The sequence below is a fragment of the Vipera berus genome (assembly GCF_964194415.1).
Source record: "Vipera berus genome assembly, chromosome: 11".
Taxonomy (NCBI): Eukaryota; Metazoa; Chordata; class Lepidosauria; order Squamata; family Viperidae; genus Vipera; species Vipera berus.
This window is the reverse complement of record NC_138214.1, coordinates 7,455,162-7,473,407: the sequence shown is the minus strand read 5'-3', so window position 1 is coordinate 7,473,407 and position 18,246 is coordinate 7,455,162. Positions and strand designations below refer to the sequence as shown.

Here is an 18,246-nt window from a genome sequence, read left to right as displayed (position 1 = left end):
ATAGATAGATAGATAGATAGATAGATAGATGATATAGATGATAGATAGATAGATAGATAGATAGATAGATAGATAGATAGATAGATAGATAGATAGATAGATAGATAGATAGATAGGTTTGGAAATGGGTGCAGAAAAAATGTACTGGCACTTGAAAAATATTTTTTTTTTACTGTTCACACTCACCTTGCAAAGGAAACTAATATTAAAGCCCAGCGATTGGGCATTTCTTGAGCCGGAATTCATGTAGTTCCCAATCATTAGCACAAGTTCTAAAAGCTTAGTGAAGCTTTCACTCTTCTTCAGCTCCTCACACGCGATGGTGACAGCCATGATGCCGGGCTTGATGTTGTTGATGTGCTCTTCAAACGTGAGCTTGAAAAGGATCCCGTTGAGACGAGGCTGCAGCAGTTTCACCGAGCTCATCTGGAAAGGAAGAGGAGGAACGTATGGGGGAACGTATGGGGGGAAAAAAAGGTACTTCAGACAATAAAACAGAACAGAAATGAATGGCAACATTTCTAGGGGATTTTTCCATGGGTAGAGGGATGTACAACTTATTTAAATTAGGTAGTTGTTGGTTGACTAGCTGGCTGGTTGGTTGGTTTTTCAACCTAAGGAAAATAAAAATTGCCCCTAGGCTTAATTAATTTCATGGATGGATAGATAGATAGATAGATAGATAGATAGATAGATAGATAGATAGATGAGAGAGAGAGAGAGGGAGAGACGGAAAGAAATAAAGAGAGAGGGAAAGAGGAGAGGGAGGGAGATAGATGGAAAGAGAGGAGAAAGAAGGAGGGAGAGAGAGAGGGAGGGAGATGGAAAGAGAGAAGAGAGAGAGGGAGAGATGGAAAGAGAGAAGAGAGAGAGAGGGAGAGGGAGATGGAAAGAGAGAAGAGAGAGAGAGAGAAGAGAGAGGGGGAGAGAGAGAGAAGAGGGAGAGGGAGAGAGAGGGAAAAGGGAGATGGAAAGAGAAAAGAGAGAGGGAGGGAGGGGGAGAGAGAGAGGAGAGAGAGAGAGAGATGGAAAGAGAGACAGGGAGGGGGGAGATGGAAATTTTGAATTCTGGCAACTTAAATGAGCAAACAACTGAAGCTTTCTAGCCAGCAAGGTAGCATTTTCACAAGTGGTCTCCTCCGCCAATCACTTCACCATACATATTTTCTTCATTCATTCCATATAAAGCTTAAAAGTCCTTTAACATTAAATGACTTCCTTTCTTTTTTAATTTGCAAAGAAGTCATCTTATCAACAACATAGTTAACTAAAGTAACCAGGAAACAAAACCTGACCGATGAAACCGGTGACTGACGTATATCGTCATTTAATTTAAATCTGGCCTTTGCATTTTTGCTCAACTTTGCATTGCCAGGGACAATCGCAAATGTTTGTAATTACTGGCATACAATTACAGAATAGCTTTACAGTGCCCATTAAACAAGGGTGAACCTGGAATATTGAATAAACATTACAATGAACGCTAGCTGGTGATTTCCTCCCCCCCCCCCCCACTACAACATATCTTGTCATATCCTTTATTCCTCCAAATAGTTTTATCAATGCCCATTTGAGATAGTAAAAAAAATATGGTATTTTCCAAGGTGATATTATTTTAGAGATTTCTATATACATTTTAAAGAAGTATAACCATCAGAAGCAAAACCCGGGTGTTGAGTTTACTATTAGCTTAATCCAAGCCCTTGTGATATATGCATTGCTGAAGAAGATTTATAGAACTCTATTCAATCTCCATTAAGAAAGAAGTTGGATCTCCACCGGAGAGCTTCTATTATGGCTGGTAACAGCATAATCACTGTGCAAATAATGCTGATGTGAACAGATACAACTACTACATGTTTTTTTTAGTGTGTTGCCGCAGAATTATAGCTCACTAAGCCTTGTAAGCCCGGAAAACAATCTGACTGAAAATTATGACAGTTGTCAGATATGATCCTATGTTGCATTTCATAAGAATGGTTTTATGATTTACTACGCGAAGCACCCAGGGATGCTGAATGCAATTGCATAATATACAAGGCTTTAGTTATATTAAGAAGTCACTGTCCATCAAAATAGCAACAGGGGAATTTCATTTTTCAACCTGATCCTTCATGATATTAAAAAGAGGAAGCAGTACCAATAGCTTTGAAAAGCTGCTACAAATGCTTTATTTCCCAACAGAGTATCTGACAGATTTATGCTTTTGCTACTTAAAGCATTTCCAAATGGCTTTTTTTTCCTTCTTTTGAGCACCTAAAATAATCAAGACTCTTTCACCCTGGTGGGCTTCCTTCAAGAGGGTTATTTTTCTGTCATCCCGAAGGTCAAATGATGTTCTTGAAAGGAGCTAAAATTCATGTCAGTCTGAGAAAAGTTAATTCCTCTAAATTGTGTTCCAATCCAATCATGCATCTCTGTGCTTGGGAAGCTGGTTTGTAATATTTCAGAACTAAATATTGCTTAATATATATATATATATATTTTCTCATCTTCCAATAAAGATTAAGGACTAAGCAAGAGCAAGGAAGGAAAAGGAGAATGAATTAGAAAAGTGTGCCGAGAACGGAGAAAGAATAAATGCAATCAACATTATTGTGCTTGAAATATGTGACAATTAAATTGTATATTTGTTGTTAATGTTTTCTGGAGATTTACCATGGTGAAAGTCATAAAACATGTCAGGAAGTGCTTATTAAACACTAGATTATTTCTTTGGATCAGAAAAATCTCAAAACAACAAACATTAAAGCAACATCAAAACTATAAACAGTTTTGAATATGTCAGTTTTCATATCTGAAGCTTAAGATATTGTTATAGCAACTTTCCTTTGTTTTCTCTCATTCAGCTTCATCTTCTTCAAATTCTCTGCAAATTCTTTTTTTTATATATATTAGGATACAGTTCCAAATGCTGTTACCTAATTTGAAGATATAATTCATCTTAATGTTTCATCTAAATGAAAATGTGATGCTCCAATTTTCATGCACAAATAAGAATATTAAGCTAATTAGGCTATTATAATAAGTCACCTAATTAGAAAGTATGACTTTTCTAAATGGATTTTAAACATCTAATTTTGACCTTTATTAGATTTGATGGGTATATTGATTATCCAATTAAAGCCTTATATTAATCATTAACTTACCTAATTTGTATATGCAAATAGGTGTGTGCATTCTGAAGAAAGAAAACAATCTCGCACCTTCAGATACAAATTGCAACCAATCTATAACTTTTAAACACCAGGGCTCAGATTATTATAAGCAGGAGTCCTTTTAGCAATGAAGTAATTCTTAACTGCAGGCTGAATAAGAGGAATCTATATAATTGATCAGATTTTATAAGCAGCATAGGACCTTTGAAAGGTTCCGTGTGATTTTATACAAACGATGTGATCCTCTAATTCCATCATTTAACAAGGCTGTAAGAAACAACACATTTTATACATGCATATGTATGGGAAAGTATATACTATAAACTTATACTCTTTGTTCTGTTCCAGCCTACGACCGGCCCTGGTTGTGTGTCAGTGACAACCCCTTTTTCCTTTTTAGAGTCAATAGGTTGGAAAAACCCAACCCAAATTTCTTTACAGTTCAAACAAAAAAGCAGCAGAATATTTCCTTCAATAAATGAATCAAAATATCAGACAAGAGTCAACAAACAAGAGTTAAACAGAAGTATCAAGAACAGACCAGGATTCCCTTAGAATGTCTCCAAATGGTTGCCTTCAGCAACCAGCCCCGCCCACACTTTCCCCTTTTATTATCAGTCCCAAGGCGTGGCTTCTCACTGCCTTCTCCTCCTCTCACTGAGTTGCCTCATTGATTTTCTCTGCTCTGCTGGATTGCCTTCTGCTTCTAGCGTCTCTGAACAGATTCAGCTGTGACTCCTCTGAGTCCGACACCTCCTCCTCACACAGCTGAGCCTCATGAGGAACATGACTGGAGGGGCCAGGCTGAGAGTCCTGCAGTGCATCAGAGCCTCCCTCTGACACCAAAGGCTCTCCAAACCCCTCCTCCTCCTCCTCAGATTCATCGGACTCAGCTGCTGGGAGCACAGGCTGACAATGAATCACAATAATCTTTAACAAAAAAAATGACACGCAAGCTTCAGGAAACAACAATGGCAATACTCTTACAACATACCTACTCCTAACAGTTGTTCTCATAGTAATTTGTGTACTATTTTTGATCCAAAACATTGATAGCTTTGTCGTTATCATTGTATTTTCACCTTATAGTGGCAACAGCAGGGAAAGCAATAGACAGTTTCTCGTTCAAACCTTCACTTTTTATCTCCTTTGAAGTTGGTTTTCAGTTAAAATATGGACTTAGATGTCTGGTATCAATACATCTGGGTAACACTTGACTAAGCTCAAGAACAATGTAGAACCATCTAGCCAATGTTCAGTTCTTTATTTGCTTACATACAATGTACAGAATCTTGCCAGACTGAACTCTTGCTAGTTTCACCCAAATGGATATGGCTGGGAGGCTCTAGGGGAAGTGGCTATCCTTACTCTCTTGCTCTCTTTCTCTGTCTCTTATCCAGCTCTGGGTTGGGTTGTCTCTTATTTGCCCCCGCCCCTTTCCCCCCTCTTTAGGCAATCTCTCTCACCAAAGCATAAATTTATATAAACATCGGCAAGACGAAAGAGATGGTGTTAGACCTCCGGAGAAAAAAGGAGGAACCTGCCCCACTTCACATCGGAGAGAACTGTGTAGAGAGAGTTTCCTCCTTTAAATTTCTGGGAGTCTACCTCTGTGAAGATCTGACCTGGAAAGTTAACACAACTCAGGTGGCTAGAAAGGCCCAACAGAGGCTTCACTTTCTTAGGGTCTTGCGGAAGAACAGGGTAGAACAACAGCTAATGACCCTCTTTTACCGGTCTACTATAGAGAGCGTCCTCTCATATGGTATTGTGGTTTGGTATGCCGGTCTGACAGCCGCGGATAGGAAAGTATTACAGAGGGTAGTGAGCACAGCACAAGACATTGTGGGCTGTTTCCTGACACCACTGGATGACATCGCCAGGGCTCGTTGCCTTGGAAGAGTGAGGAAGATTCTCAGGGATGACTCACACCCTGGACGGTATCTCTTTACTCTCCTACCATCCGGTAGGAGATATAGGAATATAGCCAGCCGTACCAACAGGCTGAAAAATAGCTTTTATCCGTGGGCTGTTAGGCTTTTAAATGGGACATAATCTTATGCAGAATTGACTTGGGAGGCCGGTGTGTGGTGTAGTTGGTTCACATAGTGTGGTGGGATGTAGGGTTTGTTGTCACTGTGTGTTGGGGGGAGAGAGCACGGGGGGGGGGGCTCAGCTAATCTCAATGTACACATGTTGTACTTTGACAATAAAAGTTTATTTATTTATTTATATATATATTCTTCAAAGAATACAATATGAGGCAAAATAAGATTAGAAATTATTCTGGAAAATTTAGCTATCACGAATGTATTTGGGCCCATATGAGCAAACCTTGATAGCAGAGACAAAGGTTGAAAACATTGTTTGAGGCTTAAGACTACCTTGAAAAAAATGCATTGGAATTAAGTTTCACACCCAAGAGGTTATATGGTAACAAAAAGGCAGTGAAGGTGGAATAGCATTCTTTAGCTCTTAATCACTTTCCACTGATATACGTGCTCTGTGATCCATAAACAGGAGACTCTTTCCCAGCTCCGGCAGTATTTTTCGCCATACATAAACCAATAATAAAAATGCATTTGTGTGTAAGCTGCGGATTTGCAGATAAGTAGAACAGCTGTCAGAGATTAACACTCCATCCCAAAAATAGGGCTGTTTGAATACATTTAGAATTCCCTGCAAGTTTTAACACGGCAAAATTTTCCCGTAAATGGGATGGTTGTTAAGCGGACTGTTATTTGGATAATTACACAGGAGTTCATCACGTAAGATGTTGCTCGGCTCTAACCTTATCCATTTTTTTCTTTTCTTTTACACTACATGGAATGAAGCGTACAGCCTCTGAAAAATTTACTCAGCCTAGAACATCTTGGAATCCAAAAAGAAGCTTAAATGACAAGTGCGAGAAAATATGGCAATTCTGTTCTAAAGAAAAAGACATTCAAAGGTCCTGATGGGGCCCTCAGGGAAGACAAATGTACAAAAGAAAGAAAGACTTCTGACAGTGTAACAGAAAAAAAAACTAGAGTAGCTGCAATCAACACCTATAAAACTGTTAATATAGAAATGCAGTTCAAATTGAGTGATATCTTTTTTTTTTCTTGCCACGAAGTTTTCTTTTCCTAGACTGTACCTTGTAGCGTTCCTTGAAGCAATATTTTAGCTTTGATGAAAAGTGTAATATCCAGCTTAGAGGAACGTACTCGATGAAAACATCCAAGTAACTTTGTATTTTGTAACATTGCTCTGACCCTTTTTTTCCCCCTCCCCAAGAACCTAAAGAAGTATTAATGGATTACAATCTTTTTATGCTTGCCGGCCATTCTGCAGCAAAGTTGGGAAAAGGCATTCCAAATATCTTTCATTCCACAATTAATTACATGATCTGACCAGCGATTAGGGATCCAGCCAGGTAGTAACATCTAGCAAACCTAGGATCATCATGATAAATAAAGCCAGGCAGGATTAAGAATTTTAGCTAGAGTGTACAGAAGAAAACAGATATCTCAAAAAGAAAGTGATGAAGACTGCAGTATTGTTGCAAAAAAAAAGAAGACTTTATGGATGTGTCCAAAAATCCCCAGAAGTTGAGTTACACTTGAAGGAACAATTATCTTCTGGGACACAACTTTAAAAGAATTTCTGTCTTGAAGAAGGAGATCAGAGAGGACAGCAAAGAGGGGAGAGGGGAGGGGAGAGGTGAGAAGAGAGAAGAGAGAAGGGAGAAGGGAGAAGAGGAGAGGAGAAGAGAGGAAACACAATTCAACTTACCACAACTCCAAACTGCTCTGACTCACAGAGATCATCATATTCATTCTTCAGTTCAGCTAAGGCATTAAGTTCTTTCTGTTCAGGGAGATTCTTAACCAAGTTCTAATGTGAGAAACAGAAATTAGGATTACTGCTCTTCTCTCTCTGGGAAGGGAAGACAACAATTAGAGGTCTTCACACTGTCCTACATATCTTTCCCCAAGCATACAATGGTGTCCAATAGTATGAAAATGTGATTTGAGGTAGTTAAAAGACTGTCTCTCTATAATGTCCTAAACTTGCAAAATGCATTATGACTTCAAAGGATTATTTTGATATCCATTGAGCAATTATTATTATTTTTTCATGAAAAAACATTTTTTTCTTAATTCACAGGCAGACAATCCCCAGATAGTCATTGTTTGGGAGTTATTTCATTCACTACCCATTCAATATACTGAAAACATTTCTGGCCACTTTTTTTAGCAAAGGGTTGTGTAAATCCTGGCTCCAAATATAATGAGGTGATACTATAACCTTGAAATATGAGACTCTACACCAGAAACATGCCAGTGTTTTCTTTCCGTATATTTCATGACAGCGTCCATTCCAAATAGGGAGCTTCGGTGTGAATCATAAAATTACATTTCCTATTCATCCCCTTCTGAAGGATGGTTCAATAAAGCCTTATATCGAAACAATTACAAATTATACATCCTTTCTTCCAGATTCTGGAGCCATCACTGATCAAATTCTTTTCCAGGCAGCCGTTGTTGCTGTTGTGATTGTTATGCCAGAATATGTTAACTAAGGGGTAGGGGGTGGGGTTCAGCTGGAATATAATTTGGAAGACTTGGGTGATAAAAAAATAAAAATAAAAATGGCGGCTTCAGAAAGATTCTGCAAGGGAAAACCCTAACTTATCCTAAAAGCTCTAGTGCCACTGTGGTTAGAATGCAGTATTGCACTCCTCAGTCTGGAGTTTGATCCAGAAACATCGACTGAGCCTTCCATCTTTCTGAGGTCAGTAAAATGAGGACACAGGTTGTTGGGGCAAATGTGCTGACTCTGTAAACCGCTTAGAGAGAGCTGTAAAGCACTTGAAGCGGTATATAAGTCTAAGTGCTCTTGGTCTTGCTAACTTCATGTAATCCTTGATTTACGGCCACAATCAAACCCAAAAAAATTATCTTGCTAACCAGGACAGTTGTTCGGTGAGTTCTGCCCTGTTTTGTAGCAATTTTCACGCCACACTGTTACGTGAATCACTGTGGCGGTTTGAAATGAGTAGCACAGTTAACTGAATTTGGCTTCCCCATTGACTTTGCTTGTTAGGAAGTCGCAAAAGGTGATCACCATGAACCCGGGATACTGCAACCATCATAAATGCAGGCCAAATTGCCAAGCATCCAAATTTTTATCCTTGTGACCGTGAGGATGCTGCGACGGTAGAAAGTATGAAAAACTGGCATACGTCACTTTTTTCACTGCTGTCATAAACTAAACAAATGGTTGTTAAGTTGGGAGCTACCTGTAATCAGAGCTGTGGTGGGGCAGGTGTTAGAATGCAGTATACTCCAGGCTAACTCATTGCTTGCTCCAGGAGTTCGATTCTCACTGGCTCAAGGCCGACTCAGCCTTCCATCTTTCCGAGGTCGGCAAAACAAGTCCCCAGATAGTTGAGGACAATTTGCTAACATTGTAAACTGCTTAGAGAGGGCTGTAAAGCACAACAAAGCAGTATATAAGTCTAAGTGCTTATTGCTATTAAAAACACACCCTGATCATTGCACATTTATTAAAAGCATTTTCTTTCATCAACCTTGATTTATTTTATTTATTATTTAGGGGAGAAGGGGGCGTAGCAGTACTGGGCAGTACTGCATGTACCTTGGATGGCAAGGACTAGGTATAAAATGAAAATGAGAGAAAGCTTGAGCTTAGAGATTGCAAGAAGATAAAGAGAGAAGGTCCAATAAATACAGAAATAGAGGAGGATCAACATTCAACATCCCAGTTGGGATTATTACAAACTTTTAAAAGTTTCCTGACTTAGAGGATGTCAACTGCTCAATAATTCTTAGTTCTCTGGCCAGAATGTTCTCTCCCTCACCTCTTAACAGGGGGGAAGCATAACAATTACATGGAACCTATTGTGAATATAATGCCATTTTCCCTAACAGTGCTAAAGCTAAAATGCTCCTTGTAGTTTGGAAGGAAAATGTATGTTGACCTTACGCTCTATGGTCAACTGCAAAGATTCAAAAATGGAAAACATTCATCAGCACCCACTGACTGATCCAGGAAGAAGGGTGTGCTGCAATTCTGTCTGTTGTTTCCATGAAATAGTGTATTGCTTAGAACATTATACAGTATATATGCTCACAGCACTTTTGTGGGGTGGGTAAGCTGTGAGAGTATAAGGACAAACTTAAAATAAAATACATGCCACATTGAATAGCTTGGAAACTAGATCTGAGGTCGCTTTTAATGTATCACTGACTGGCTTTTCTGTTTCCTACACATCAGGCAGAATGAAATAATTTTATAAATACACTGGAGCATGGTGTGAATGCAATTTATCAACACCTGCTACATCAGGATACTGCGAGTTCTTTCACTCTCACTAAACTGAAAGAAAAAAAAATAACAATTTATATGACAACCGACTATCGTTAGCAAACATTTCACCAATTGTCAGCAACTTTCAAACCCCTTATCCCTGTTTCTGCTGTGAAGACAGTCGTGGGATCCATGATACCCAAAGATGAAACGGGCTTAAGAAATAATCAACCTCGGATGCAATGAAGAGTGCTTGATTTCAATAATTGTGGATAGTCCCTGATTCGCAACCATTCATTTAGTGACTATTTGATGTTAACAACAACACTGTAAAAAGTGACATGACCATTTTTTTTACATTTATGACCGCTGCAGCAACTCCAGGGTCAGGGGATCAAAATTCAGATGCTTGGCAACGGGCTCATATTGATCAACGTTGCTGTGATCCCCATTTGCCACCTTTTGACAACCAAGCTCCATGGGGAAGCCAGATTTCCCTTTACAGTCATGTGACTAGCTTAAGGGTGGCAGTGATTCACTTAACAGCTATGGGCAAGAAAGGTGGTCAAAGCTCACTTAACAATTGTCTCGCTTAGCAACAAAAATCTGGCACTCAACTGTGCTCGTAAAGTCAAGGACTATCTGTAATCAACCTCAGATGGAATAAAGAGTGCTTGAGTTCAGTCATTATCTTCCAGAGCTAGTTACTGCTTCCATTCAGAAAAAAATGGATTGAAATGTGATTAGAAAAGCTAAGAACGTGGAACTTTCAAACTGTGAAATCTGCCTTGCAAGGTGGCTTTGCGGAGTTTTTTTATTTATTTATTTATTTTTGGGACTTGTATGCCGCCCTCTCTCCCGAAGGACTCAGGGCGGCTAACAACAATAAAATACAATGATACAAAAGTTAAAAAGAATTAAATTAACAGCCCCAAAAGATTAAAATTAATACATTAAAAATTAAAAAAAAAACATTTTAAAATACCTGTCGTCAGTCCAGGTCAGCCTGATGAAAAAGGAATGTTTTAAGGCCGCGGCGAAAGGACCGGAGATCCGGGGCCATCCGGAGCTCAAGGGGGAGTTGGTTCCACAGGGCTGGTGCTCCCACAGAGAAGGCCCTCCCCCTGGGGTCGCCAGCCGACACTGTCTAGCCGACGGCACCCTGAAGAGGCCCTCTCTGTGTGAGCGCACCGGGCGATGGGAAGTCGTTCCCGGCAGCAGTCTTGCTCCACACGTGAGCCCAATATATTGCAACACATTCATAGCTCCATTACAGTTAAAACATTTTACAACCAAAAAATCCCGAGTAGAATCCACACATCCAACTAGAGGAAGTATTTGTGACAGTATCGAAAAACAACGTATTCAATCCCGCCTGCTTCATATCTCTCATTTTGCAGCCCCGTCAGCACAGCGATGTTAAAAACTGCCCATTGAACAGAACCGAGACGTCACTTAAGTACTTTTCCCGTTTCTGCAATTTTAACAGAAGCTTATTTTTTCTGAAAATGTGAATTGCACACTTAAAGGTTAGTTAAGTGAAAATATTGAAACAGGTGCCCTTTCTTGCATTCAAAAATATCACCTTTCCTTCCTGTCTCAAAACAACTCATTAAGTGAGACCATACTTGGATGTTCTTGTGGATTTTCATTATTAAACCTATCATAACATATATAGAGATGAGCTCTTACACCAATTCAAATGAAAGCTTTGTTTCCAATTCAAAGTACTTTCTAACAGACTCTGGATTGTTATATTGAACAATTGTTCAATATGACTGCTTATTAATTATATATATATATATATATATATATATATATATATATATATATATATATATATATATATATATATATATATATATATATATATATATATATATATATATATATATATATATATACATACACACACACACACACACATATATACATATATTCCTTGATAAGATTAAAAATACGAATCCCAGGCATGTTAAAATTAACAAACAAACAAACACTGGGATAGAATTAAAAACTAAAACAGTTTTTATTGCTAAGAAATCAAGCTTTCATTGGCCAACTGCCAACGTCGCCAGGAAGGAGGTGCTGGGGTGGGGAGATTCCGTTTATACTGTTGGTGTCTGCACTCTGCTCATGCAGCGCGCTCAGATCTGTTTGCTGAGGTCTGCCGTATTTCTTTGAGTTGTCGTGCATCTGTTTTTGGGATGTATTTCTCTCTGGGTATCTGTTGTTAAAAGTGAATTGTTTATAGTTCCATGTGTTGTGGCCATAACTCTGGTCATTGTCCATGTTCTCATGCCAGGGATCTTAAATGGTTGTTGCTCTTCTTCCTTGTGTTCGACATTGCAGAGTGCTTGTGTGCTGGTGCAATCTTGGATTTGATGCAATGAGGTAATTTGTGAATGCTTGTGCTGTTTGTCTTCATGTCACGCACCTCGTTCCTCTTCCCAATTTCTTAGTGCCTGGTATGCAGGGGGGAGGTCTATATGCCGGTTGATGGAGGAGTGGTTTGAAAACCAAGCTTCCTTAAACAAGCGGCCGCCTTTAGTTTTGTCGCTGGCAATTGCCTCAGTCCCTGCTAGATTAAAGGCATGGTTGTGTGTAGCCATGTGTGTCCACACCTGTGAATGTTGTTCTTGTATATATATATATATTATACGAAGAATAGGAATACTTCATAAAAGATCAAACTACTCCACTGTTGTCTGTTCCCCATTCTTGTTATTTGTCATCCCAGGTTTTCTAGATAGGCTGAAGCAAAATTCACCCTAACTAAAATATTGAGATGATGACACAAATAATTAGATTGTTACAGTATGCTAAACAGAATTTTTAAATTATTGTGAATCAACATGCATATTTGTGAATGTGATCCTACTGTTCCCTGCTGGGCCATCCTTCCATCTGGATGAACTGGATTTGTCCCTCCCTATTTTAAGGATTGGGACGCGGTGGCTCAGTGGGTTAGGACGCTGAGCTTGTCGATCAGAAGATCGGCAGTTTGGCGGGTTGAATTCTGAGTGCCGCGTAGCAGAGTTGAGCGCCTGTTACTCGTCCCAGCTTCTGCCAACCTAGCAGTTCGAAAGCACGTAAAAATGCAAGTAGAAAAATAGGGACCACTTCCGTGCGCCTTTGGTGTCTAGTCATGCCGGCCACATGACCACGGAGACGTCCTCTTCGGCTTTGAAACAGAGATGAGCACCGGCCCCTAGAGTTGGAAACGACTAGCACGCATGTGCGAGGGAACCTTTACCTTTACCTTTATTTTAAGGATTATCTGCACTGAAAGTTTTCAGCATATTACTTTTCTCACAAATCAGAAATTTAAACACAGACCCCCTTTCAGGACACATAATTTTGACATTTGAAGCAAACTTTTAACATGTTCCACATCCAGCTTGACATGCCCACAGAGCTTCATAAAAGAGTTAAATTTGGTTCAAAGAAAATGGCATAGTAACTTACCTGAATTAATGCTTCACTTAGTTTTGCTTCATCTACTTCTAATATGATGTGTTTTATTTCTTCGTAAGGCATGCGGAAAGATCCCAGGAAAATAGCTGAAATGACACACCATCATAATTTGAGAGAGGACATTAAATGAGTGCCTTGTACACTTTATGGTGAAAAGTATGGTTTTTATCCAGAACTCTTAATCTGAAGACAAGTTTCTATCCACTTTATGCATTACATAAAATAAAACACCGTTTTATACAATGAAGTTATGGCAGGAAGGATAAAAATGTAACTTAGAAATGTAGGTTACATGGTACAAGTCTGGGGATAAATGTACAATATCTGAAAATGCTGCTTTCGTGTTTTAACTATATTAGAGTATATGTGCATTTATGTATTTGAGTGTGTATGGGTATGTGTGTATACACACACATATACACACATATATACACACATACATTTTAGCCACTGTCTATCCATTGCAGAATGAAGGCCTCTTCCGCATGTTTCCAACCAACATGGTTCTGAGCTTTGGGCCCGCCATACTTGCTGATGTCATTGATCCATCTTGTTTTAGGTCTCTTTCATGGACGCTTTCTATCAAGTGGGATCTATTCTATGACTACCTTGGCCCAACTGCCGTAAGTTCTTCTCCTATGTGACACCAGCCCGTTTCCATTTCACTCTCTTGATATTGCATACTTTTGTTTGTTCTCTAATCCAGGGGTCTCCAACCTTGGCAACTTTTAAGACTTGTGGACTTCAACTCCCAGAATTCCTCAGCCAGCTGTGTGGAGTTGAAGTCCACAAGTCTTAAAGTTGCCAAGGTTGGAGACCCCTGGATTAGAGAACAAACAAAAGTATGCAACATCATCAAGAGAGTGAAATGGAAACGGGCTGGTGTCACATAGGTTGAGGACTCTAATCCATGTGTGGGTCTTTCTATCTTGTCTTGTAATGCCGAGAGTGTATCTTTCCATGGCTCTTTGCGCCATTTGTAGCCTTTGTATTGATTGTGAGGTTAGGGTCCATGTTTCACTACTGTTTTAATTCTTAATCTTTAATTCTTCCTATAATAGTTTACCTCTAAGTATCAAACCATAAACCTACTCTTTATATTATTTTTGAAAAGGCTGGAGAAAAATAGCTCAAATGAGCCCTGGATAAAAATGAATATATTACATACACAAATTTTGGGCAGTCTTCCCATCCAATATTCTTAATTCTTTAACTTTCTTCTTGGGCATTATTATCTTCTTTTCCTCCACATTCTCCACTGTCTTTATCACTACAAAGCAAAAGCAGCGTTCCTTGGTTATTTACATACACAGAAACCTTTAAAATGCCAGAATTGGTTTTCTACATTCAGACCTTGCTTAATTAAAACAACAAAATAGCAAGTAAATGTGCACGTTCAAAAGAATGGGAGAAAACCCACAAAGAGCAACATTTGAAGTTTGCTTTAGGGTCTCAAAGATGTTGCTAAGACTAGGTTACAATTGGGCAAATTGAGAGTTTCCACCAATTGCAAAACAGACTGGAGAATTGTCCACTCTTTCCATCATCCCAGCCCTACTCAGCCCATTTTCTCAAATACCCACAATTTCTATCTCAGCATGTTAGGGCCTCCTACTGGTTTGCAGCCACACAACTCCAAGCTGTGTTTGACGTCTTCCACAATCAGGCAGCTTAATTTAAAACACAGCCAAGGGAACTGGGAAGGGAGGTACAGGTGTTGGAGAAGGCAGAGTTAAATGCTTCACAAAACAAAATAAAACCAAGTGTCTATATTAAACCTGTTGGCAAGCAACCGGGATTTTGTTTTCGGTGAATACGGAGATCTATTTTGTGAGCCATCACGTATTTGTTTATTCAGGACGGAGAGAAAAGCTGATGCAACATGCTGTAAGAGATTGTTTTCCAGATTATGCTTATGTGCAGCTGAGGAAAAAAGGATGCTGTGGTACTGCATATCCCTGAAATTAATGGATCCCCCGGAAAGGATAATTTTATTGTGACACCTGCTTTATACCTGCACTTGTAACAATGACATTTGCCAATGTAAACGAGAAAGGTAGAGGAAATTAAACACAGCCAATTGTTCTGGTGGCAAGGAAAACACAAAAGAAGGCTGTAATGGTTCAGAGACTTAATTAACTAAAACTTCACTATTAGCCTATCCCAAAATCTGGAAACACATGGGTTTTGAAAATTAACAGCTGCATTCGACTTAATGTACTCTCACACCTGATCATTAACTCAATTACTGAACTCCATTAAACATTACCTCTACAGTTATAATGTTAAGACAAAGCAAAATATTGAACACTGGTGATGACAAGGTAGAGTAGAGGATAAAATGCTTAAATAAGGAATTTTAAAGGGTAAGCGTCTTACTCCTGTGTGTAAAATCGAAAATTGCAAAAAAAAAAAAGATATATCAAAAGCTCCTCTCTGAGCTCAAGGTGGTATACACAGCACACTTGTGGTTTTTGTCGGTTTGTTCTCAAAACTCTCCTGCCAATGAAAATTGGCTCCATCACTGGAGGTTTTTAAGAAGAGGCTAGACAGTCACTTGTCTGAAATGATATAGGTTCTCCTGCTTGAGCAAGGGGCTGGACTAGAAGACCTCCCAGGTCCCTTCCAGTTCTATTCTATTCTAATTCTTTACCAACAAGATCTTCAATATGCCTTCCCTGCCTAACTGGGTGGGTAGGACAGGATGATATGAATGGGACAATATGGTTCCTCAGGTTGCCCCACGCCATTAAGTTTCCTCAATTCTAAACTGTCCAATTTTTACACAACTAATTGCACCAATATTTACAGTCTCATGATCTATGCTCAGATAAATTTTTACACAGAATCTGTGCCATCTAACCGACCACTCCTAGGTGAGGAAAGATTAGCTTCCACGCTAATAATCACCCATCAGTACAAACCAACAAGCAAAAAAACGGATCGCCACTAATTCTTAATTCCAGGAGTACAACAAGCTTAATCCTTCAAAATTATTACATCAGTCGCTCAATTAAAGGACTTTTAGCATTTCTCCCTTGCACCTTCTCAAAGTGTACACACAGCAGCACTTTCTTTTTCGTTAAATTAATAAATACACAACCTGCCTTTTTTGCTTAGGGAACGTTCCATGTTGATTGAAACATTAAAAATTATACACGCAGAGATGCAAAGCAGTGTTAACAACAGCCCAACGTGGCTTGTGTCCTAAGCAAAGGAGACAGCTACCTAAACCAATGATTAGATGGGTTGACTTGGCTTCCCCTGGGAAGGCACTTTATAGGAGAAATCCTTTAACAGGAGAGTCAGAATCATAGACATTAATTTTCACAAACACCTGCCAGTATCTCATAGAAAATGATGCTCCAAGTTCTTATCTTACAGCCACTGCAGCATCCTCCATGTTCACATGACCTACAGACACTTGGCAACTGGACTCACATTTGTGACACTCATGTGATCCCTTTTTGCCACCTTCTGACAAGCAAAGTCAATGGGAAAGTCAAATTCACTTAACAACCGTGTGACTAATTTAACAACTGCAGCCATTCACCTAACAATTATGGCAAGGGAGGTGGTTAAATGGGGCAAAAGTCACTTAACAAACATCTCACTTAGCGACTCAACTCTGGTCGTATCCTCAAGGACTATCTCCACTAACTGTTTCTTTTTTCTTAAATAGTTGTTGGTCTCTAGGCTCACCCACACACAGCTTGGTACGAGGATAAGCAATAGTTACAAGCAAACACTGCATCACCCTCACAAAAATCATGCTAATGTTTCAACAGAAAGTAAATTTCAAATCTACTTATCTCAAAAACCGATTTCATACAAGTTGCTCTTATTAAAAGAAAGCAGAGAAGTCCACTTTGGTGAAGTTTCCTATAAAGCTCTTTTTCCCTTTTCAAGGAGACCCCAGTGCAGCTTTTTTTTTTTGCAGAATAGAATAAAGCAGGTGACTCTAGAGACTCTCCATAGCTCCAACCGTTTGCAATATTTATGCCATTTTGTCTGAGAAATAATTCCTCCTCTTAGTAAAGTCGACACTGATGCTAGGAGAGCTACCGTATTCAAGATAGATGGCATTTGTTCTGAAATATTCATTGGACATACTGACACCTTAATAAGATTTTCTTGATCGACTATGCTCTTCGACACGGAAGAAATGTTTTTTTTTTCTTTTTTGTTGTTTTTAACAGGAAAAAAAAAAACAGGGACAACAAATCTGCAGTCAGTTTTAGGTGCACAGGACAACGTGCCAGCCCATTTTTCTACAAGCAAAGTAATGATTTTCACAGGAAAAAAATAATAATAATGTTGCCTTCCCCCAACGCCCCATTGTTCTTGTTGAAAATGCAAACCTCAGCATTATTATGGATTTGCAGATGTCTCCTGCAGTTCTGAAAATACACTTACAAATGCAATTACTTATACTTAAAAGACATACACAGTAACTAAAGCTATTAATCCATCTTCCCACCCACCCCGAAAAATGTTACAGAACCACATTTAGTGATTGAAGCTACAATCGCACTGATAAAAATTTGAGGGCTTGGCAACTGGCATGTTTTAATGATGGCTGCAGCATCCCAGGGTCACGTGATCACCATCGGCAGCCTTGCCAGCCAGCTTCCAACAAGCAAAGTCAACGGGAGAAGATGGAGTTGCTTAATGACCGCACGATTGACTTTAAAAACTACAGGTAAAAACAACAACCAACATAAAATTGAGCACGACTCACTTAAGAACCACTGTGCTTAGCAACAGAAATTCTGTGGTCGTAATTCGAGGACTAATTGTATACAGTACAGGCTACCATCAGAGGTAAAAACCCGAGTTACTAATACAAAGGTCCCTCTTGTCGTAAAATTATGATGCCGTATGCAGGACCACAGAAGAGCTGATTTCGTGGCTCTCTTCAACTGTCTGCAATGGCAATCACTGTTCAGCTTCTGCTGTTGCCACGATCAGATAATTCACTGCCTCTCTGCAAATCAGTTGCTTGAAGAACTTTCAGAAAAAGTTCAGTAGCTCAAAATATCTTTTTTTTTCTTCTATGTGGTCCGTACAAACCAAGAGATGCAAAAGGGAACGGTCACATTATGGTACCCAGGGTGGCAACCGTCCTCAGCAGAGAACCTGGGGCCACGTCAGCTCATGTAGCCACGGAGGGCTCTATCTCTGGAACGCTGTAGTGAAGACTGCATGATGAAATCTCCGTGCAACCGAAGTTGTGTTATTGTGTAATAATCCGAGGTCAGTTCTACACGGCTTTATGTTTCCTCCAGGTGACTGT

The 18,246-nt window shown here is 39.3% G+C and overlaps 1 protein-coding gene across 13 annotated transcripts in view; it reads right to left on the bottom strand.

The window, feature by feature from the left end:
* The window catches only part of DIAPH2 (diaphanous related formin 2), a 261,529-nt gene that overhangs the window by 149,897 nt on the left and 93,386 nt on the right, over positions 1 to 18,246 (bottom strand). For 12 of the 13 annotated variants that reach the window (XM_081336767.1, XM_081336764.1, XM_081336762.1 and 9 more), the window contains 4 exons: positions 14,119 to 14,220; positions 12,942 to 13,036; positions 6,933 to 7,034; positions 187 to 426 (listed from right to left, as the gene is read on the bottom strand). In XM_081336767.1, the coding sequence (XP_081192893.1) occupies positions 187 to 426; positions 6,933 to 7,034; positions 12,942 to 13,036; positions 14,119 to 14,220 (539 nt within the window). The remainder of the gene's footprint in view (positions 1 to 186; positions 427 to 6,932; positions 7,035 to 12,941; positions 13,037 to 14,118; positions 14,221 to 18,246) is intronic. The other variant, XM_081336770.1, reaches the window with a different exon arrangement.